The 21,681-nt window shown below is 46.5% G+C and overlaps 7 protein-coding genes and 1 non-coding gene across 8 annotated transcripts; 6 read left to right on the top strand and 2 right to left on the bottom strand.

The window, feature by feature from the left end:
• Positions 1–243: 243 nt before the first annotated feature.
• On the top strand, positions 244–751 carry FPOAC1_001003 (uncharacterized protein; the record flags this gene model as incomplete). Its single annotated transcript, XM_044845610.1, has 2 exons — positions 244–450; positions 635–751. The coding sequence occupies 2 exons, from the start codon at positions 244–246 to the stop codon at positions 749–751; spliced, it is 324 nt and encodes a 107-aa protein (XP_044711526.1).
• Positions 752–4,285: 3,534 nt separating this feature from the next.
• On the bottom strand, positions 4,286–5,070 carry FPOAC1_001002 (uncharacterized protein; the record flags this gene model as incomplete). Its single annotated transcript, XM_044845609.1, has 2 exons — positions 4,286–4,528; positions 4,579–5,070. The coding sequence occupies 2 exons, from the start codon at positions 5,068–5,070 to the stop codon at positions 4,286–4,288; spliced, it is 735 nt and encodes a 244-aa protein (XP_044711525.1).
• Positions 5,071–7,195: 2,125 nt separating this feature from the next.
• Positions 7,196–8,736, top strand: FPOAC1_001001 (uncharacterized protein; the record flags this gene model as incomplete). Its single annotated transcript, XM_044845608.1, has 3 exons — positions 7,196–7,404; positions 7,451–8,108; positions 8,170–8,736. The coding sequence occupies 3 exons, from the start codon at positions 7,196–7,198 to the stop codon at positions 8,734–8,736; spliced, it is 1,434 nt and encodes a 477-aa protein (XP_044711524.1).
• Positions 8,737–9,285: 549 nt separating this feature from the next.
• CWC27 (Peptidyl-prolyl isomerase cwc27) lies at positions 9,286–10,935 on the top strand (the record flags this gene model as incomplete). Its single annotated transcript, XM_044845607.1, has 1 exon — positions 9,286–10,935. The coding sequence occupies one exon, from the start codon at positions 9,286–9,288 to the stop codon at positions 10,933–10,935; it is 1,650 nt and encodes a 549-aa protein (XP_044711523.1).
• Positions 10,936–12,622: 1,687 nt separating this feature from the next.
• FPOAC1_000999 (uncharacterized protein) lies at positions 12,623–16,939 on the top strand (the record flags this gene model as incomplete). Its single annotated transcript, XM_044845606.1, has 4 exons — positions 12,623–13,110; positions 13,161–14,903; positions 15,933–16,181; positions 16,222–16,939. The coding sequence occupies 4 exons, from the start codon at positions 12,623–12,625 to the stop codon at positions 16,937–16,939; spliced, it is 3,198 nt and encodes a 1,065-aa protein (XP_044711522.1).
• A 714-nt stretch (positions 16,940–17,653) lies between these two features.
• On the top strand, positions 17,654–18,972 carry FPOAC1_000998 (uncharacterized protein; the record flags this gene model as incomplete). Its single annotated transcript, XM_044845605.1, has 3 exons — positions 17,654–17,868; positions 17,925–18,486; positions 18,541–18,972. 3 exons carry the CDS (start codon positions 17,654–17,656, stop codon positions 18,970–18,972), a joined length of 1,209 nt encoding a protein of 402 aa, XP_044711521.1.
• Positions 18,973–19,086: 114 nt separating this feature from the next.
• Positions 19,087–19,186, bottom strand: FPOAC1_000997. The gene has a single exon. It is a non-coding gene; the product is annotated as a tRNA-Leu (tRNA).
• Positions 19,187–20,099: 913 nt separating this feature from the next.
• FPOAC1_000996 (uncharacterized protein) lies at positions 20,100–21,274 on the top strand (the record flags this gene model as incomplete). The annotated part of the gene is made up of 2 exons (XM_044845604.1): positions 20,100–20,523; positions 20,586–21,274. 2 exons carry the CDS (start codon positions 20,100–20,102, stop codon positions 21,272–21,274), a joined length of 1,113 nt encoding a protein of 370 aa, XP_044711520.1.
• Positions 21,275–21,681: the final 407 nt, after the last annotated feature.

The raw sequence follows: 21,681 nt of genomic DNA, 5'->3' as shown, positions 1-21,681 counted from the left end.
GCTTTCTTTATTCTGCGCAAAGGAATCAGTCAGCACTGCCAAGTGGTCACAATGTACAATCTACAGGGTTCATCAATGATAAAACCTGATATTTTTCCCCAGCCATGCACTCTTGTAGCCCAACAGCATCACATGCTGAGGAGAAGCAATAATTGCTTGTCATTATGTTGCTGTGGACGATGGAATTTATATCGCACGCGGCATGGGGTTTCAAAACAATGGTAAACAATAATAAACACGGGCATGGAGATAAGACTCAGAAACATCCGAGTGGGTTGTGTTCTGCAGATGCGAGTGAGCGACAAGGGTTCTTTGGCTCAAACACACGATCTTGAATCTCAGGCCGAGGAGGCCAAGAAGTCGACCATCCAGTCAAAAATTGAAGATGTCCCAAAAAGGATTGGTTTCCAGCTTTGCATGCATTTTAATGACGACGAGTTGCAGTCAATGGTTCGTCTTTAAAGGCCGACCCCTGGTCATTTTAGGTTGATAGCCGCCACTTTTTACTCCCAAGGTCTGCCCTACTAAAGACTATGCGCCTACCAACCTGTTGCGGACCAAGTTCTAATTGCCTAGTTGGGCTAAAGGATTACCTTCAGGGACTGGCTGACTGGAAACTGCCAGCTAGAGGCAGGAGGCTGTGAAGATGGTCATAACCGAGCAGCCTATTAGCGTCCAGAATCGACATGTTGGTCCTGGACGCGAACGTTCCCCTCTGCAGATCCGCTTATCTATCCATCCATGCATGTGAACATGCTGGTGTTTTCGGATTTTAATGATGGCGATTTCCATGGGGTTTGCGGAACAAGATCAATATGATGCTGTAGTACAACACTATACTATACGAGGCCGTCGATTGATCAATTGGCACAGCGGGTGATCTATGAACCCCGGATGCACCGGAATGCGGCCAAGTAAGCGGCATACTTTTCAAAATCCCTGACCAGATTCGACACTTGTTAAACGACTTTATCACGCAATTCGCTGTCAGAGGATGGTATTGGCAGATTTGACAGGGCATAGCCTTGTTGGGGATCAATGGTGATATTGAGATACGGCTTCTAATTGGCTGAGGGCTTTTACATGTTTGCTTTTTCGAGACACCAAAGTCGGAAGCTGGAAGCTGAAATCTCCAACGATAGCCACTGAGAAGAGGAGTCTAATCTAGGCGAGGCCGAAGACTCGTTTGACCCAAAACTTGTCTGTCTTGCTGCGGAATCCAGCGTTATGCATGGCAGACAGCCCGCAGAACCTGTCGAGTCGGATAAAATACTGACGCATACCGCATACCTGACAAGATTATAAGGGTAGCGAAGCAAGTTGCCATGGCGGACAAACATCCCAATTGCGACGCAATATTGAAGCTTCTTCGCCCGTTGAATTGGCCAGAGCGCTTACTGTCTCTAACCCTGCACCGAACCTTGGCTCGTGCGGCGGTCATACGGTTCGCTGTCTTCTTTTCCTGGTTCATCCCCGCACTGAAACCGGAAATGGGACTGGGACTGGGACTGGGACTGAACCTGTGGGGTTCATGATCGCGATTTGAGAGGCAACTCGATTCATTTGATTCGAGGCTACGGAGAAAGAAAAGATGAAGATATTTTCTTGAAGTCTCGGATTTATAACGGCATGAACTGTCTCAAGTTTGGGTATGACAGGAAACCGATAGGCAAACTCAATGGCTTGGCGATGCCAGATTCATCAATACCCAACTGTTAAGTTCAGTCCCGACAATTGAACTAACAAGGCTCAGGGTTAAAGACTAGCTCTTGAATATCAGCCGATTTATGGATTACCTACGAACAATCTAGCCGTTAAGGCGCCTGCGTAACACCAAACCCTAGGACGTGCGTGCGTTGTCGAGCTTAGTTTTCTTGATTGTGATCAGTTCTCCCGATTCCTCTACCCCATGTTTGTTTCAATAGCTCTAAACAGAGATGCGATGTAACTCGGGTCGTGTCAAAATAGCTCATTCACCATGTGCCGAGTGGACCGAGGCGACAAGTACCAAGATTCGAAGGAGAACAGCTGATGATACCTACTCCAGCTTGCACTTTGGAACTTGTGGCTTGCTGGTTCTGGTTGTCAATGGTTTAGATATTTCCATTTATGGATTCGATGGCGTCTTCTAGTTAGTTTATGGCTTGAGGTTTGTTGTGGTTTGAGCTATTGTTGACAACACAGCACACTTATGGATTTTACTACCTGCTGGACATTGGAATACCAAGAAGGCAGTTCTTGTTTACCAACTTCTGCAAGTCAGAGCAAGAGATCTGTCTCGCGTGCGCTGAAGCTGCCCTACTGCATGCATCGAATATGTGCTGCGCCACTCCATGCTCGGCAAGGATCTCAACAGGTTATTCCGTTATTGTTGATCTGAAGCTTTCTATTGTGCTCTCTGATTTGGCACAATGGTCAACAACAATAAACAAACTTTCAATCGGAAAGATCGCTATCCGGAGGTGTCGAATTCTCCGATAGGACAGGCTGAGTCCCTCTCCTTCTCCCTTACCCTATTTCGATAGACATGGCGCCATTGTTGATTTACGGCTGGGCCTCGCCCCTCTGAAATGTAGCCAGTGTGGCTGACCCTTTGTGTTTCTTTGCTTGTTGGCTTGCTTGTCAACGTTGGAATTCTTCACCCATGATCCTTGTAGACGGTTCAACTACACGAGTTTGATCCAATGGAGAGCATGGACATGAGTACGCTATCAATACAAAGGTCAAAGGTTCTTTGTTGATACGCGATGCAGCTGAAGAAAGGCCTGAAACAACTCTCTTGGCTCTGCGCAAAAATACCCATACCAGACAATCGATTATCGCAGAAATCTGGGTTTTGGGATACAATCCCTGCTATTGCTTCTGAAGCTACTGTACAGCACAGACCCGCATGCTTGCATACGAATCCCATCTTAATCGGCGATTGCTCTGCTCCATCGATCTGTTGCTGCCAAGTAATATGGGAAACATGGAAATCTGCTCGTTTGCGGTGTTTTTCTCAAGTTTCTGCCTTGTTCGGGTGAAACTAGCACGAGTGCAGCAGCAAAAGTCAACAATGGTGCATGTCAACTTCGGTCCTTTGGTGATGTTTCGGTGTGCTACGACCCTGGCTTACACACCATACGACATTATCAGCACATCTATAGGGCTGTAAATCAGGGCAATGACGGGATATCACCTGTTTTGAGCGGCCCAACACATCTGGGTACACGGGATAGATGCTCGTTCAACTCTTCACGAGCCGCTGTACGACGTCGCGCAAGTGCGCTTTTTGCCCCCTCGTACGGAGTACAACAAACGGGATGCAGTCGTCCTTGAGGAACAGGAACAGGGCGCTTCCCAGGTTCTACGGCACAACGAAATCGAGAGAAACGGAAGAGAGGTAAAGCAATTCGCTCGTCGAGGCCAGGGCAAGCGAGAAGGATGGGATGGCTTGTACGCTACGGCCCGTGGGTGTGTGTGTTGGTGCTATAGGTTAGACAGGCTTGACGTGTAATTTGTTGACGTTGATATGACTTTATCTTAAGTACCTTACATTGTTATTGTTGTTATGTCTCGAGCGCGTCTTCCTCTTCGGTGAACCAGTACTGCGGCCTTCCAAGTCTAAACTGCATTCTCATCGAAACTCCCAAGGAAACTTACCAAGTCCTGTGTGTAATGTCCAAGATAAGAAGGCCATAAGACCTCAACCAACAGGCTTACTCACATCGACCGTAATCATCTCAGCCCGAGACTGGTCGACAAGGGCCGACCCATCCAATACAACACAGTCAAATAAAAGACCCATGGTTAAAATGCTTGCAGGTACTTCTATGACCCTGACTGCGGCCAGGAGTTCTCCTGTCAGGGCTTGTACACTGCTCCCGAGAGCTGGGCAGGCCCTTTGATTGGTGTTCTGGATGCGCTGAGGGTAGTTGTCGTGGTTCCAATAGATGCTGTCGATGTTCTGGGTGCTTTGACAGGTGTGATAGATGTTGTGCGCATAAGTGATTGATTGACAGATATTCTAGGTCCAACCATCTTTCCGCAAGCTGAAGTTTCTGGCTCATGCGACTCTGTTAAATTGGAGGCGTGTTATCAAGTACTTGTATGTCACCAAGGAAGCAGGGACATATTAGAGGACATTATGATAGTATGCATTCATGTTTGTCGTTCCCCTAGAGCAACAGAAGATTGGCTACGCAGAGCCTAATAGGTGAACTAAGTCCGTAATTTTATGACAGTTTAGGCTAGCCTTAGGTTATTGGTTTGCTATATTCTAAGATCAAATTTCAAGCAAGTAGTCTCAAGTACGTAGAGTTCGGCTGCAGATCGAGGCAAAATCCAATGCACGTCTGATGTTGCTGTGAAGATTGTTGAAGCCACCTGAGCTTGGGTCATCATGAAGACAGCAAAATATGGCCGTGAAGTGTCCGTAAAGAGCTCTATCATTCCCAAACTCAACATTATGCACACCCAAAGTCCCTTGTCGTAGTCCCACTGATAGAAGCATCAGTGTTTGCTCCTCAGTCTCAAGTTCCCAATTATCCTCAATGCTAGTCAGTACAGTACTGTGTTCGGTAGGTTTTCAATATGTACCTTGCAGTAAGAAAGAAGCTTCGCAGTATCCCCGTAAGCCAATAAATGAGGCACATTTATCAAGCAATCGAATAGCCTTGAAATCTCATCACTAACTTCGGGCCGCGGAGATGTCAGGTTTGTGTTGGAGGATGCATCAAGAGCGATCTGATCTCTCTCCTGGGGTTCCTGATCCGAGGTCTCACCCTCGACAAGATGGTTGGGGGAGGATTTCATAGAGTGATCATAGTCATTGTTGTCTTCAACTTCGTGATTGTCTTCATCGTCGTTGTCGTCTTCATCTTCGATGTCCTCGTCGTCATTGTTATCTTCATCTTCGATGTCCTCATCGTCATTGTTATCTTCATCTTCATCTGCGTCGTTGTCGTCTTTGTGTCCTCGGTAGTTTTGATTGAAGGTGGTGATGTTTTGTGTAATTCTAGAGAGTCTCTGTTGTTTGATAGCTGTGCTGATACCCTCTGTGTACTCTCGATAAAAGAAAACACGGTCCATAACGTCACCGTCCTGTCGAAGCCTCACAATGGTTCTGATCGCACACTGGTATCCGGAGAGGCGATACAAGAAGGAACGGCTCTCGTTGCTCTTACTGACAACAATCCCGACGTGCTCCTATGTTTCAATGGAGAAGTGGTGAGCAGGATCGAACTCGCTCTCGCCAAGACTCGTGGTCTGCCCTTTTTGGAATGAGAAACCAACTGAGAGGAGCTCTCCAACCAGCTCACCATTGACGTGCAATACCTCATCTAGTCGGCGGGCCCATAGAGGGAACAGGATGTGAGAAATGAAGTAGCAAAGTGGTGGGTGTTGAATGAAAGAGGTGGGGACTGTTATTATTTCAGGATAGGGAGTTTGAGAAAAAACGGCTGACAACTGACTTCTAGGCAGTTAGGTAGGGCGAATTAAACTGCCTGACATGAGATATGTTGAGAGCCGGTCTATGACCAACGCAGTACTGGAAGAGTGTCAGTTTCAATAGTTTGGTACCTCTGTAAATAAGACTGGAATTTCAAACTTTCTAGTCTTTGCTAATCTTGAAAGTTCAAGGTGATCACGCTACTTAGAGGCAGGCAACTGCCAGGACGAGAAGAGACGAAACAGTCTTCATTCCATGCACAGAATATATGCAGTACACCAGCCAAAATAGTCATGATCTAAAGGAAGAATTGCACTCCAGAACCACGTCTCAAGCATTATACTGCTCCGTAATTGGGCTCGTAAGCTGGGATAGAGCATTCGGTTTGTAGTTTGTAGAAATGGTCGTATTTACAAACTGGAAGCCGGCAAGTTGTCAGACTCAAGACGTAAATGCGAGCTCCCCCTCGAAAGTGCATCGAGGATACATATTCCTCAACACACGCTTGACATTCATGGCTTGAGATGAAAAGAGGCAAGTTGAGAAACAAGGATAAGAATCATAATAGATGTGTGAATGAATCACTTAACTGACCGCAGTGATTCACTGCCACTTGCAGGCACTGGCACTAATGCCTAGATATAAAAGGGTTTTATTTTCTTCCTCCTATATTATTTAATTTAATTTTTATAATAGGTTAAGCTTTTATCTTTTTAGTGTTTTTTAAGGTTATTAATAAAAGTTATTATTATTAAAACTATTAATTAAGAATCTATTTATTATAAATAATTATTATATAATATATTTATATAATATTTATTAATTTTTAAAGAAAGCTTTTAATTAAATTTAATACTTTTTATTAAACTTAAAATACTTATAAAGCTTAATAGCCTTATTAAGATTAAATTAATAGCTTTTATATATAATTTATATTTTATTTATATATATAGTTTTATTAAAATAAAAAAAGAGTTAAAAAGGCTAAAGAATAATTTATTAAAAATAAAAAGAATATTTATAAAGAAAATTAATTAAATCTTTAAATAAAAACTATATATAGCTTAATTTAACTTTATTAACCTTTTTATTATTCTTTCTTATTATTCTTATATTAAGTTTATTAAGAAAGTTATTTCTCTCTTAAGTTATATTAACTTTTAAAAATTAATATAATAACTATATAATTATAGCTTAATTTAAAAAGTAAATAATAATTATTAATAAGATTTTTAATTATAATATATTAATTATAGCTTAAGATTATAAGTATATAACTATAAAGAGTAAAAATAAAAAGTTAAATTTTTAAAAAAAATTAAATAAAAAAGCTTAAAGCTAAAGGCTTAGTATAAGTAAGCTAGTTATATAGCCTTTAAACCCTACTTTTATCTTTATAAGAGATTTATAATATTATTAACTAGGGCGGCCTCTTATAGATTTAAAAGGTAGTAAGGGGCGTATAAAAAAAGGCACTATACAAGGAGGACTATATCTAGATATCTCAAAAGAGAAATAATACAAAAGAATAGATACAGAAGAAGGGGAATAGGATTAAACATTATAGGAAATGTCCTCCTTCCTCCTGTATCATTATTCTCCTCTTATACCCCCCTCTTGCATCTTTCTCCTCTCGCGCTACCATTATCTTGCATCGCCCTCTTCTTCCGACATCTTGCAGCACAGTCGCTGACGGCCTGTAACTCTCTCTGGGGTATCATTTATCGCCAACTTGATATTACAGTATTACTGCACAAATCTGCAATGTCAGGTCACAGTCGAGACTTCGCTTTTAACACGGCAAACATTGCCTATGATACAGGAAAACCCAACAGAGCCGAGTTCCAACGGATCCGCATCGAAAGGATCATAGGAGACCAGAAAACGGGCACAGCAAATGACCAACACCCCTGCTGTCTTGTCGAGCAACAGGTACGCTCTTCCAGGGCCCTAAACCTCGACAGTTTTCCTATGTAAGTCCCGAACTCCTATGAATAAATATGGTCTAACATGAGATAGCGGAAACATTGCCTTGGTGGTTGGGGAGTACTTGCCAGAAAAGCCACCTAAATTCCATCGCCGCCAGCTTCCAACGCATACAGAGGTGTTCAACCACAGAATTCACCGATACCTACAGACTCGGGACAAGACCGCCCCCGTTGTCCGAATGATCAGCTACGATAGGGGTATTTTTTACCGTTTGTTAAAATGCAATAACGGACACTGGATTGCTGGCGCCTTATCCGGGGATATCCATGAACATATCTACTTCTATCGCGAATTTACCGATGGCGTCAAAGAGGAGCAGAAAGCTAGTCGACTCACCAAGTACAAAGCAAACATTGAAAAGAAATCACTAGAGCTCATTGAAGTTGTCTACAGGAGGAATCACAATGATGGTTCAAATGAAATGAACGACACCAACCGTTCCAACGACGAGAATGACACCAATGGTTCTGACAATGAAAATAACGCTGATAGTATACCTATCTCTAGGGCTGAGCCTGATAGCCCTCTTGCACAGGCTGCGGATGATGTGTTCACTCTACTTAGTGCCGCCAATCGCTCCGTCCACAATCACCCAGTCCCACAGAACATTACTGATGTTTTTGGAAAACTTTTCAGCGGTTATATTATTGATGAGGAGGGCGCCAAATCTGTGGCTGAACATTGTGTGGTATGCTTTCCATTCAACGGTAAAAGCGAGACTGAGAAATGGCTAATAGATATATATCTAGACCCTATGGAAGCATGACTGTCCAGTACCGGCCATTCGAGCACTGGCGCAGAGCATCCGCAAAGGTGCGTTAGGTCAGATAAATGAAGAAGCTTACCTGGCACGAACTTTGATATACAACTTTTGCACTCTCTACGAAATGATAGGCAGTATTGCCGACCATGATGCGCTCGCCCAGAAAGCGTACCTACTCGCCACGAAAACTGTAGACAAGCCATACATACACAACGCTATGAAGCAGGAGGGCATCGAGATTCTAGATACCATGCTTCGCATCCAGAGGCTACAGTTCAAGGCGATCGACGAGACACGAGAAGCTGACAGGGCACAAATCCCCAATATATCCAAGCTGCTTGATGATACTGTAAGCGCTATGGATTACCCCAGTGCAGTGGAATCCGCGAAGAAATTGTTGGTCCTTCAGGGAGCCAAGCATGACAGAACCATGGAAAAGGTCGCGGACATGATTGAAAAAGAGCACGAGGGTTTGAAAGTACTGCGAGAGACATTGGTAGGTCATAGAGATAATCATGGTGATGAAAATAGGAGTGATATCGAGATGTCTTAGGATTAGGCAGGGAAAGATTGAGCGATTACTATTGGATGCTAGGGATGCAATGCAGACAACATGAGCATAATAGCTTGTCCGGGACTTCCTTAAGCTGTAACAATAGATACTCAAGTATGCAGGTGAAGGTATTTTCTACCCTTGGTTCTAATTCTTCCTGAATGGGTAAAGGAAAGGAAAAAGGATAAATGTTTGTATCTAAAGCACAAGGCATGATAGGATGGATTTAAAATACTATATGTGATGTCAGGGTGTTACTATGTACTTGAATTTTAGTAGTTGCTTGTACTGTTGGGTTTCTCTTCTTTCTTTTGAGGCAGTCCGGTGAACTGTTTGCTAGTGTTGGTGATGTGTTGTTGGTGTTTAGCTCACGATCTAACACACAAGTGGAGCTGCTTATCGATAGTGCCGTGTGGAGATCCATGTGAGCTAGCAAGCCAAGCTCTTAGCGTTCCAACCTCAATCAACTTTCTTCATTGCACGCGTTTTCCTTTGCGGCATCGACAACAAACACCAGCTTCTCGATTACCACGCAATAACTAAGTCGCAATGTCAGCGATCTATAACCTCGAACCGCAACCTACAGCGTCAGTCATCATCCACACCACCCGAGGCGAACTCTCGGTCGAGTTGTTCGCCAAACAAGCGCCGTTGACATGTCGCAACTTCTTACAACTAGCCCTTGATGGCTACTACGATAACACTATGTTCCATCGATTGGTCCCTGGCTTCATTCTACAAGGAGGTGATCCCACGGGTACTGGCAACGGCGGAGAGTCGATATATGATGGAGGCGCATTCAGTGGCGATCTGGACCCTTGGCCTATGGACCAGCGCATGGGCAAGAACGCAGGACCAACAGGAATCAATTTCAAGGATGAGTTCCATTCGCGTCTCAAATTCAATCGCCGAGGTCTGCTGGGTTCCGCAAACGAATCGCGTCCGGATACAAACGGCAGTCAGTTCTTCTTCACTCTCGACACAGCCGAGGAATTGAATGGAAAGAACACCATGTTTGGACGAATCGCTGACGATACGGTCTACAATTTGGCGAAAATGGGCGAAGGCGAAGTGGATGAAGCTACAGAACGCCCAACCTACCCGGTCAAGATCGAGCGCATAGAAATACTGGTTAATCCTTTCGAAGATATGAAGAAGCGATCTCGAGTTGCTGTCATCGCGCCGTCCAAAACGGCCACAACCAAAGACAAGAAGAAAAAGCGAAAAGGAGGCAAACAACTACTGAGCTTTGGCGACGACGAAGGTGACGATGACATGCCTGTGCTGAAGAAGAAGAAATTTGATCCCAGGATCGTTATGGAAGCTCCGGAGGAAGCTCCGGAGCGAGACGAGGTTCGCAGCAAACCAGCAAAGGCCAAGAAGGAACGAGCATCGGAAAAGATAGTGCCAATCGTTGAAGAAGACAAAGATAAGGATTCGGATCAGGCCACCCGCCGTGAGCCACCCAAGGAGGTTCGGCAAAAGTCTGCCCCACCTGTCAATATGGAGATCAAGGACGAATCACCCGAGCCGGAGGCCCCCCGAAAGACAGCACTGGAGCGAGCCAATGAAGAGATGGCGGCGCTCAAGGCATCAATGCGACGGACGATACACTCAGAAGAACCTGCGAAGGAAAAGAAGAAGTCTGCGCTAGAATCTATGATCCCCGAAACATCAATCAGGGGACGAAAACGAAGGCCAGGGGCTGTTAATACTTCAGCAGCGGAAGACGCCAAAGCGCTTCGAACGCTTAAAGCCTTCCAGTCAAGACTGGAGAAGGCACCTCCAGAGAAAGAGACTGAATCAGCGGCCCGTGAAACTACCAAGGAAAGGGGAGACGCGCAAGCTGGGGACGAGGAAGCTGAGTTGTGTGATCTGCACTTTATCGCAAATTGCCAAAGCTGCACGTCATGGGATAAGCAAGAGAAGGACGAGAGTGACGACGAGGGTTGGATGTCGCATGCTCTCAGCTTTGCGGCGGATAAGCTGGGTAAGGACCTAAGCAACCGTAGAAAGGCGGAGGAGGAACTCGTTGTGATTGATCCGCGCGAGAAGGCTCGGACTCTCAAGGATGAGAAGAAGGCAGCCAGGGATGCACGACAAGGAAACTCGGGTCGAGCGTGGGATCAAGCACGAGATGCAGCAAGGAACGCCAAGATGGCACAAGCCGCCTCGCTTGCAGGACGCGGAGCAAAATGAACGAGAAGAATCATGTAGATATCCTTGAGTTGTGTTGAACCCGCTGTTGGCAGTTCAGCTTGTTGCCATATTGGGAATAGTCAGTCTACGATACCCAGCATAGAAGCATTGAGACCATGTTCCATGCCCATGCATTTCCTTACAATGTTACCCGGCCTTAGGGTACCAGAAAAGTTGGCCGCTTAGGCATAAGGGACAAAATTAGTAGGTCGCCTTATGCTCTTTAGGCTATGGTTTTAAGTCATTTATCTTTTTTTATCCTAAAGCGAAGAGGCCATCTTTTCTGCTACCTACGCACAGGTATTTTGCCTGGTTGTTTGTTGGTCTGATTTGACATGGGGATAACTTCCATAAGGTACCGGAAATGTTGCCGTTGTAGGCACAAGAGACGAAATCAGCAGGCCACTTTATGCTATTTATATTAGACTTTTTATGCTATTTATTTTGTACCCTAAAACTTAGGATTTTAACTTGTCTGTTACTAACTGTTGAAGAAAAGTGACATTATGAATTATAACTGCCGTCCCCACATTAACTAGATCATGCCGATCGATCGTGATGATGCTGTTGAGTGTCCTTATTGAGGTCATAATTATCATGAACCTTGAAAAGATAACAAATTAAGTTGTCTCTTGATTGTAAGTGAATTGTCAACTTGAGCTGCCAAAATACGATATAAATCGTTACAACGTTCATCAACGTTGAAACCTACAGCTTTTCTTCAACATCGAGTTGGTATAGATCGAGAGATCTCGTCTTATCATCACGTGAATATGGAGATGTCCATGCAAAGTCCTACTCTCTGATTGGACTAAAAAATATTTGACATTTGATCCGCTCGCTGCAAATGCTCCGGAGACCCATAATCGCAGCGACGGTCAACTTCAGCATCACCACCGTCACGGAACTGCACCACTGCCTCCAGCACTATTACTGTCCATTCAAGTCGCAACAACGGTACTTGTCGCCTGTACATCGCCTATAGCTCTACCTACGTTTCAGAATGGGCACGCTGCCCACCAGCTCTTATCACCCTTGATCTATATAGACTCAGGCCCACCTCGAAGCCAGCAAACTGCCTTTCCCATTCAGCCTTTTCTTCAGTCTCCATAACTTTGGGCAGAACGCGCTACGCAACTCATATTGCTTTAAGGCATCACCACCGCGAGCTCCGTACACGAGGTAGAGCAAACGTGTGGCTGTCTTTGAGTTTCAACCGTTGTTATCTCTCCGCGACCGGATTCACAAGCCTGCGCTGCGCCTCTTCTCTTGGCCGCAAAATCCCCTTGACCTTGATCCTGCCCTTTGCGATAGCACATTTCCTTCCACGCGCACACGCGATTCTTCGCTACCTACTTCCTTTAACATCAGTCACGCACGCCTATCGTGCTTCTTCCCACAAACCCGAGACGGCCGAGCAAAACATCAATCGTTGACCGCTTACCACGAATGACGTTCGCGCAATCTCGTGCGGAATTGTTAATAAATCACAAATTTACTCTCCAGATTTACCAGCCTTTCGAGGCAATCACTGCGTGAAATCGACTACTACCAAGGCGACAAACTGCTCCGAGAACACCACATCCCCAAACTCCAACCCAACAGGATTAGGCATCGATAGTAGCCAATCCACACGAAACCAATTTCACCGCTTCCGAAGAAGCGCCCACCTTCCAGGACCTTTTTCATGTCTGCACCCAACTCCAGGAAACGAGCGACACCAGGAGCATCGCCTATGGTGCCCATACCGCAGCAAATGCAACCACAATACAACGCAGGAAACGGGGCAGGCAGCCAGGGACTGCGATGGAATGGGATGGCCGACCCCTCAAACTACATGAATGGAGTCGACGGGATGATGGACGAAAATGCCAACGCGTTTGGTCTCGTCCCGGCACAGCAGCAATATTCTCAGCCCGTGCCGACGCCATCAAACACAATTGCGCGGCGACAAATGAATCATGCGCTTGTTCCGACAAACCAACGGAATTTTGATGGGGCTGTTGAGCCCTGGGGAAACTTTGTCGGTGATGAAAACACACTACTTCAAGGAAATTTCGAAAACTTGAATGAGCAGGACAATATCGAGGTGTTGGAGGAGAGGGCCCAAAAGGCAAAAAAGGATGCGCTAGCCAAGCGCAAGCAGATCCCACCATTTGTGCAGAAGCTGAGCAGGTAAGTTTGTGTGGCCGACAAATCGAAAAAGACACGCTAACCGCCTCAAGTTTCCTAGAGGAGCGCAAAAACGAAGACTTGATCCGATGGTCGGAAAAGGGAGATTCGTTCGTTGTGCTTGACGAGGACGAATTTGCCAAGACTTTGATCCCAGAATTGTTCAAGCACAACAACTACGCCTCTTTCGTTCGGCAACTCAACATGTATGGCTTCCACAAACGCGTGGGGCTGTCAGACAATTCCATGCGAGCTAGCGAGCGCAAGAACAAGAGCCCAAGCGAATACTCCAACCCTTATTTCCGACGAGGACACCCAAATCTTCTGTGGCTGATCAACAAGCCCAAGAGCGGGAGCAAAGCTAAGAAGGGCTCAAAAGGTGCTGAGGGGGACAATGACAGTGAAGACGAGGTTGCGAACGAGGAGGTACTCACCTCTGGGCTGGGGCCTACTGCTGCCCAACCTCCTCGATCTTTGCCAGCTGGTGAATCTCAGCCAGTGCCCAAAAAAGAGATGGGCCTTATTCGTGAAGAGTTAGGTAAAGTTAGGGACCAGCAGAAGCTCATTCTCGGCGCAATAAGTCGTCTGCAGCGGAACAACACCGAGCTGTACAACCAGGCCCTCATGTTTCAGAGCCAGCACGACCGTCACCAGAATTCCATCAACGCGATTCTCAACTTCCTCGCCAATGTATTTAGGAAAACACTGGAAGATCAGGGCAATTCGCAGAATGTTAGTGACATTATCTCGATGATCACGAACCAAACCAGCAACCAGCAGTCTGCCCAGCACGGTAGTGTGTATGAGCTGGGCGAGTACATCCATCAGATGCACCCCAACTCATACGGGGCACCCAAGAAGGCCAGAGGGCTTTTACCGGCACCTCATCAGACAGTCAGATCATCTACTTCAAGTAGGTCTACGCCTGGCAGCACAGCGTATCAGCCTGTCAGCCACCACAACCATAACCCTGAGATGGGTCATGTCACAGAACTCGTCGACAATTCCCCGAGCGACTCAACCTCCCCCAACCTTCGCCAGGAACTTGAGGCAAATCCCGAGGAACGAATGATGAGCCTCATCAATGAACACAATAAACATAACAACGGCCATGGCATGGATATTCCAGACGCAGCAGATTTAGTTGCCAGTGCGCCTAACGCATTGAGCAATGCTCAGCGAAACAAGCTGGTAAACTTTATGGCCGGGCAGTCCTCTGCTGCTCCTTCGGGCAGGTCAACTCCCGCACCAACTCCTGTCTCTGCCACACCAGTCCCTACTCCTGCACAGATCCCTACATCTAATTCCCACATGGCCATGCCCACCATGTCTACCGCTGCCTCTGTCTCACCCCCACCAGCCGAATCCGTCCCACCCCCTTCGCTCTCCCCTATCATGGGCCCGCCAATGGCGCCGCCTTCTATCAACGAAATCAACTCCAACTCGATCGATCTGGACCACCTTCAGCGCCTCCAGAGCGAACAGGACGCCAAGATAAGCGAGCTCGGTAATATGCTAGGACCGTTGAGTCCTTCTGGACATGTCCCCGGGTTGAGTGATGACGCGGGAGCGTACTTCGATCCCCAGTCGACCGATTTTGATCAGTTCTTTGACATCAATGCACTGTCAGGTGAACATCAATTTGGCGATGGCAACGATTTCAACTTCACTCTCGACACAGACCCACACCATCAAAACCAAGCGTCACTGCACCCAGGACATGTGATGCCACATGCGAGCCACACCAATACACCCAGTCCTGCCGGAACAGAAGAAATACCCCGTGACGATTTACGGTTAGAAAATACTCCCGATCGAGGAACCAAACGGCAACGCGTAGCCTAGCCTAGCCTAGCCTCAGGGTACTGGAAAGATTGACCACCGGAAGCATAAGGGATGAGATTAGTAGATCACTTTATGCTCCTTAGAGTATAGTTCCTAGACTACTTATTTTTATACCCGAAAACTTGGGAGGCCATTTTTCTACTACCTACTAGCCTGGGCGTCTAAGCCTTGGTTCTTCCTCGAACGGTATACAGCTTGTGACTAGGGCCATATCACCAGGTCTTTTTTTGTATTTAATAAACTACGTACTATGCATATTCTTTTGAAAATATCCTTATGGTTGGGTTGGGTTCGTCACAGATAGCACATTTCAAAACGACGTACAATAAGGCAGACTGGGAAGGGAAATGGTTATGCTTCGAAGTCAGCGTGTTGGTAGTATTACTGGGTCATTGTTTTTCAGGAGAGAGGGCAAGTTTTTTATTTCCTAAAGAAAAAAGAGGTATAGAAACGAATGGGTTCAAGAACCCAAGAAGTGTTGCAGGTGCAGCGGCTGGGTATGGGACCCAGAAACCAGAACCAGCACCAAAATCAGAAGAACCAAAAAGGGTTGCGTCCGCGCACCTTATGATATGATGTATGCGATTAAGCACAATCAATAATCCCACTTTTTAATCTGTAGTTGAAGTTGAACAATATGCATTGGTGATGTATCTGAGTGTTTGGGGATACATATATTGTCTATATCTGTTCAGCTTGTCAACAAACCACTTTTCTTGTGTTCATTGTTTGTTATACTAACTATAACGGCTAAGGCGAGGTCTTGTATTCCAGCCATGATTTGCTGTCTAAGTAACAAAATGGATGTTCAGCTTTTGGTGGACGAACATGACCTCTTCTATGTTCTTAGAACAAAAGGCATTGTCTTACAAACTTTTACAACTGCGATAGAGAATAAATATTTAAAAAGGCACCACCTGTCAATATTCGTCTCACTAAACTCATAGTTCACAGATTTGTGTTTGCTGATAAGTTCCAAGTTTCTTTACAAATATCGTCCGTCAAGCCGGCCTCGACGGCAACCATCCACCAAAGCTTCAAGCGACTATTCAGCAAATCAATCAAATCACTCCAAAAAGAGACAACTCTTTCTTCTCTCAAAATGTCTTCCTTTCGGACCAAACTAATCTCAACCCCTGGGTTCAGGATCTGCATGCCTCTGAGCAGCGACATGGAAACAGATCGATACGTCTGCCACCTCAACATCAGGGACCTAGAAAGATGGAAGTGTGAGCTTATTCCAAAGAAACGTACTAATCAGGTGAACAGGGTCTCTCAATGTACCGGCGCAAATGACGGTAAGTGGACAATAGGTAACTCGTCTTTCCCACTAGATGAGGCTATGGACCCGGCCGGGTACTCGCCTGTTCCCAGCCCGGACTCGCCTGCCAGTGTATCTTCGTGCGACTCGCTAATGTACACACTTGAAGAGATGCGTCTTTTCATGCCCGGAGAGGAGGGTCTCATAAACACCGAGACCATCGCGGAGCGGATGAAAACGAGCCTGATCCTTGAAGGTACGTGGACCCCTCCCCCCTGTCGCGACTACGAAGGTCCTCTTGCTGCTTGCTTTCGCATCATGGCCATTGAAGAAGAGCGGGATGAAATTCGCCGAACCGTATTCGGAAAGGCCAAGGAGACTTTACAATCTCGTCTTGCTAGAGATGCCCCCAAGGGATGGGAGCATCTCTATCCCATCATCTACGATGGACTGAGAGGGTATGGCGCATTCAGATTCCCTCCGTACCATCCCAAACAGCGGGCGTATCTCCTGACCCGAGAGTTCAGGAACGGTATGTATGTCGTGTCTAGGATCCGAAATCTCAGCGCTTGCTCGCAGAGCGAGATCATGAAGTTGCTTGGTGGGATTGGAGACACCGGACGGGATGACATGATCTATGTTGCTAACCAAGATGAGGAAATCCCCTACCGTTTCATAAACGAAGAGCCTGTTTACGTTGACTGGCGAGGGCCTTCTTGGATATAAAGGAGTGTGAGAGATGGTTTCTGGTAAGGAAGGGTAGGGAGTTCCAAGTTGAATTTATATAGGGATCAAAATTGCATTCTCCAATCGTCTCTTTCCATAATGTTCTGTGATCCCAATCAGTTTCTTATAAGTCTCTGATAATTCTAGTCCAAAGTATGAACCATCGTTGAATAACCTACTACTTTGTAGGTTCAAGTAAATACCTAGGTAGCTACCTAGGTAGGTATGGAAACCCAGCTATTGAGCAGCTGACCATCTACCTGTTTAACCTGCCTTATTTGACCAATAATGATTTACGAGACTGGGTAGCCCAATGAATAAATATATAATATTATCCTAAACCGCTCTGCCACCGGCAAGCACTGTCAAAGGAAGCCCCTATCCATTCTGCAGTGATGAACTGTTAAACAAATGATTCCACTTCGAAAAATAAAACAATAGATCCCAATGAACACTAATTCACTTACGCTGCCTAATTCATTCTGCATAGGTACATGTGCCTAAAAATTCCTTCTCCTCCGTTCTCTTCTTGAGAATCATTTCAACCTTACAACACACACTCGCATTGTAATATCCTTTCTCTTCCATCCATCGGGCAACCGCCACTGGCAGGTGATCTGCTAGTAGGCTAAGACCCCTACGCCTTCATTCATTCATTCATTCTTTCTTTCTCCTGGGGGTGTATTATCGGCATTCTTTTCTTTGGTTACGACCATGGACAAACTTCCAGAGGAGTGCTGCTGCATGATCAGCTCCTATCTCACCAAGCAGGATCGTTCGAATCTTAAATTGGCCTGCAAAACGTTCTATGAGTGTTTCTCTCCAGGCGACTGGAGACAAGTTACGTTTTCTTGCGGTGTGGACGAGCTCAATCATACCTTGGAATTATTTCTGGACAAGAAGTATGAAATAAAGCACACGTTCATCAAGTAGGATTTTGTGACTTATTCTTATCAAGATCAATATTGCTAACCCGCTTGTACAGGAAGATTTCTGTTTGCCTAAAAGGACGTCTTTGGCCTCCTAAGCCACCAGCTGCCGGCCTCGTTAAGCGACTTGTTAGCAGTCTCTCCAAGATGGTCAACGCCGAGCAAATTAAGCTATGTATCCAGGACTACAAAGCTCAATTTATCAACGGTGCTGAATTCTCTCGTCTTTTGGCCGTGACCAGCCGATGGGATAATGTCACGACGCTCTACCTGGAGTGTTCCGCACACATGGCTGTTGCAGCTCTCAACCATTGCAATCCCGACGTCCTGAAGAATGTGTCACTCAATACCTGGTGCGGGCGTCATCAATACAAAAGCATAAAGTACTTAGAGCTCCAGTCTATGTACTCAACCCAGCCGTGTTCACTCGAGACGCTCTCCATATTCTTCGACCCCGGTTGGGCCTACTACGCCATCAACGAAGGATTCGGGGTTCAAGTACAGGGAATCCAGCAGGTCACGGAAGATTTCCCTGGTCTCAAGTGTCTGTACATTCTTGGGCCTGTTAAGGTGCCTTATGGTCATTCACCATCTGACGCCTCGCACTACCGGGAACTCGTTAGTGGTTAATATATCGCTACACTGATATATTGTACTAATTATTTCTACTAGGAACTTGGTTTTGAGTGGCTCTATGAAGTGTTGAACAGTTCCAGCATTGAGCATTTTGCCATCGAGATCAATTTAGAACGGCTTGACGACGAGTTCAAAGCTCTCGCTGTGGCTATAGGCTTGCATGGAAAACCGCCTGCCGAATGTGAGGACTTTTTTGACGACGATGGCTATCTCGAAGAGTCCCATCAAATCGATAATGTCGATCTCATTCAGTGGTATAGCAACCTCACCGACCGTATCCTCGAAGCATGCCCAAACTTACAGACAGTGAGGGTATGCTACAAGTCCAAATGCTATGGCCATAAGCCCGAACCTGAAGCTTATACCTATGGTCATCGCCTTGATAATGGAAGGACGTTTACCGAGTTATGTAAGGGGGATTGGGACCATGCATTTCAGAGACGTCCGGATCTTACTTCCGACTCTTGAGTGTTTGATGTTATCTTAAGTGGCATTGGACTTGGACTTGGACTTTAACAAAAAGAAAGGAGGCACACGACAGGTGTTGACAGATAATCTGACAGGCAATCAAAAAGATATACTTGATGAGACTGGGACTCGAACCCAGGAGGATTGCTCCACCAGGAAATTGGTGTTAAGGTTAACCTTAACCTGGCGCCATAACCAACTCGGCCATCTCACCAAAGGTCGTGGACCCGCTTGATGAACAACAGGCTTCTCAGCTGGTACATACATGCTGTAGGTATGGAGGAGATTAGAAAGCGGTTCCTATGGACTGTCCGTGGTGAGTTATCGTAATCGCCTTCGTATGTCTCAGTATACTCGTACACTATAAAATAGCATGTCTGTCAGATAACAAATCCAAGAAGATTTGGTTCAAAGTTTAAGTGGCCTTGGACTTGGGATTTGTCCAGTGATGTTACCTAGAAACAATAATCCGGCAGATAACTTTATATAAGTTGTTACAGCTGATGATTGGTTACAGCTTTAGAATGGTCAACCCTCGAGTGCTGCTCCAGTTCGTTACCATATATTCCCTATACTGACTATATCGTTGGAACAACTCTATACTCGCTCTCAAGCTTGTTATCATGACATCACGCCCAGCTTCCATCTCATGAAGACATTCTTCCATCACCCGTCTGGGCACTCTTGGCGATTGCTCCACGCTACAGCGTCCAATGCATGAAGCCCCGTAAAACCCCTGGCTATCGCCTGGGGAATGCGCGCTAGGCCCACTATCGACCTGCGCGAAATAAGAGAAAACGGGAATGGAAGAAAAAAGTCCAGCTTGTGGTTGGTTCCATGGCATTTCCGTCCGGCCCGATCGGTCTTCTCCTGGCTCTGGCCTTGGGGCTGGACTCGGAATGAACTGGGATATCGCATTGGCATTCAAATCTCCCGTCTTCCAGCTTTTCTCGCTTTCTCTTTTCTTTTTCTCTTTCTTTCTCTTTAACCTCTTTTCTTTTCTACATAGACTAGTTGTCGCCCTTGTTCCCCGTCGGCGATTCTTTGCGTGTCTCGTAAGAAAGAGCTCCTTCGTTCTGTATAAAAGGGATCGACATCACCCAGGGAACAACCAACAAAACAAAACAATGCGCGCTTCCAAGATCTTGGCCTCAATGGGCCTCATGGCCCTCGCCAATGCGACTGTCATTCGTTACGAGCGCGATCTTCAAGCCGATGCTCCTGTTCTCGAGAAGCGAGCCGACAAGACCGCCGCCTGGGTCACCGTCGATGACGAGCAGCAGCCCGCCACGACCTACACTCCCTCGTACACTACCGTTGACGGTACCACATCCATCGTCGACGCTGCTCCTCACGACCTCACCGCCAGCGTCTACACCTACACCAGCTGGGGCAAGGCCTACACCAGCACTGGCGAGCCTCCCAACCCTCAGGCCACTGGCAAGCACGGCGAGGGTGTCTTTTCGCGATGCTACAACAAGGATGGCGAAAATGCTCCTTTCTGCTCTCCTTATGCCAATAGCACTCTTGATGTTGGCAAGACGTACTTCGGTGGGTTGCCAAAGCCATTAGCGCATCAATTCATGTCCAATTGCTAACTGCTTATGCTACAGTGACCTGGGATCCTGATTACTTCAACAAGACAAAGTCCTCCGACAACTCCACCCTCATGATCACACCCCGTCTCAACTTCTTCAACAGCTCCAGCAAGGAGTGGGAGAAGTACCAGGACTTCCCCGAATCCGCTGCTCCCGCTGCTTGGGGCTACTGGCCTTTCCATGCCAACTCGGAGTACATGAAGCGCTCGCATAACATCTCCCTCACGCTCTACAGCAACAGCAACAATTCGCTCGAGAAGACAGAGTCCGCAACCCTGTTCCTCTACCTCCAGGACAAAGACTTCCCCGAGAAGGCGCACGAGAAGCTCCCCGAGGGCCAGACTCTCATCATCGCCCTGCCCGTTGTCTTCGGCTGCCTCCTTCTTCTCATCATCGGCGGCTTCTTGTGGAACCGCAAGACCCGTCGCATCGGGCTCGGTAACATCTCTGGTCGCGCCCGCCATGGCTACACCGGCCGTGCCAAGCGCCGCATCTTCGGTGCCCGTGACAACGGCATCCAGCTCGATACTTCGGTCCCTCCTCCTGGCGAATACCGCGATGCTCCTCAGCGTGCTCGTGCCGACAGCGATGGTCTCGGCAGCTTGGCAGGTAGCCCTGTCGATGCCAACTTCTCTCATCAGGGCAATGGCGGCAATGCTTTCCGTGATGAGATGAGGAGACAGGAGGCGGAGCGACGTATGTAAAGAAAAGAGGCGGCATCGCCTAGTTTAGGATATGTAATTGCTGGCTATATCTGCATTGCCGAATACTTTGTTTCACGTATATATGGAAACTAGCGATGCATAGTAGCATGCATCAACATGGAGGAGCAAGTGTAACGATTTTGACACGACGCATAACGAGAAATTAATACAAACGCCTTGTCTATCAAAGTAATATTAAGGTGGCCGGCCTCTGGTTTAAGTGCAAGAGGCAAAAAGTGCATAATACTTATGTGAACGCCTTCCAAAACAATTCCTCAGTCCCAAGTACGAAAGTGAGCTGCCAAAATGGTTCCATACGCCGGGCATCGTGGGTATCCCGAAGCCATCCTTTGCAAAGTTCCCCTCTCACCTCACAGCAGCTCGTAAAATGTTCCGACGACCAATAC

The sequence above is a fragment of the Fusarium poae genome, chromosome 1, assembly GCF_019609905.1.
Source record: "Fusarium poae strain DAOMC 252244 chromosome 1, whole genome shotgun sequence".
Lineage (NCBI taxonomy): Eukaryota > Fungi > Ascomycota > Sordariomycetes > Hypocreales > Nectriaceae > Fusarium > Fusarium poae.
Note: the sequence above shows the minus strand (reverse complement) of the source record. Positions and strands in the feature narration are given on the sequence as shown.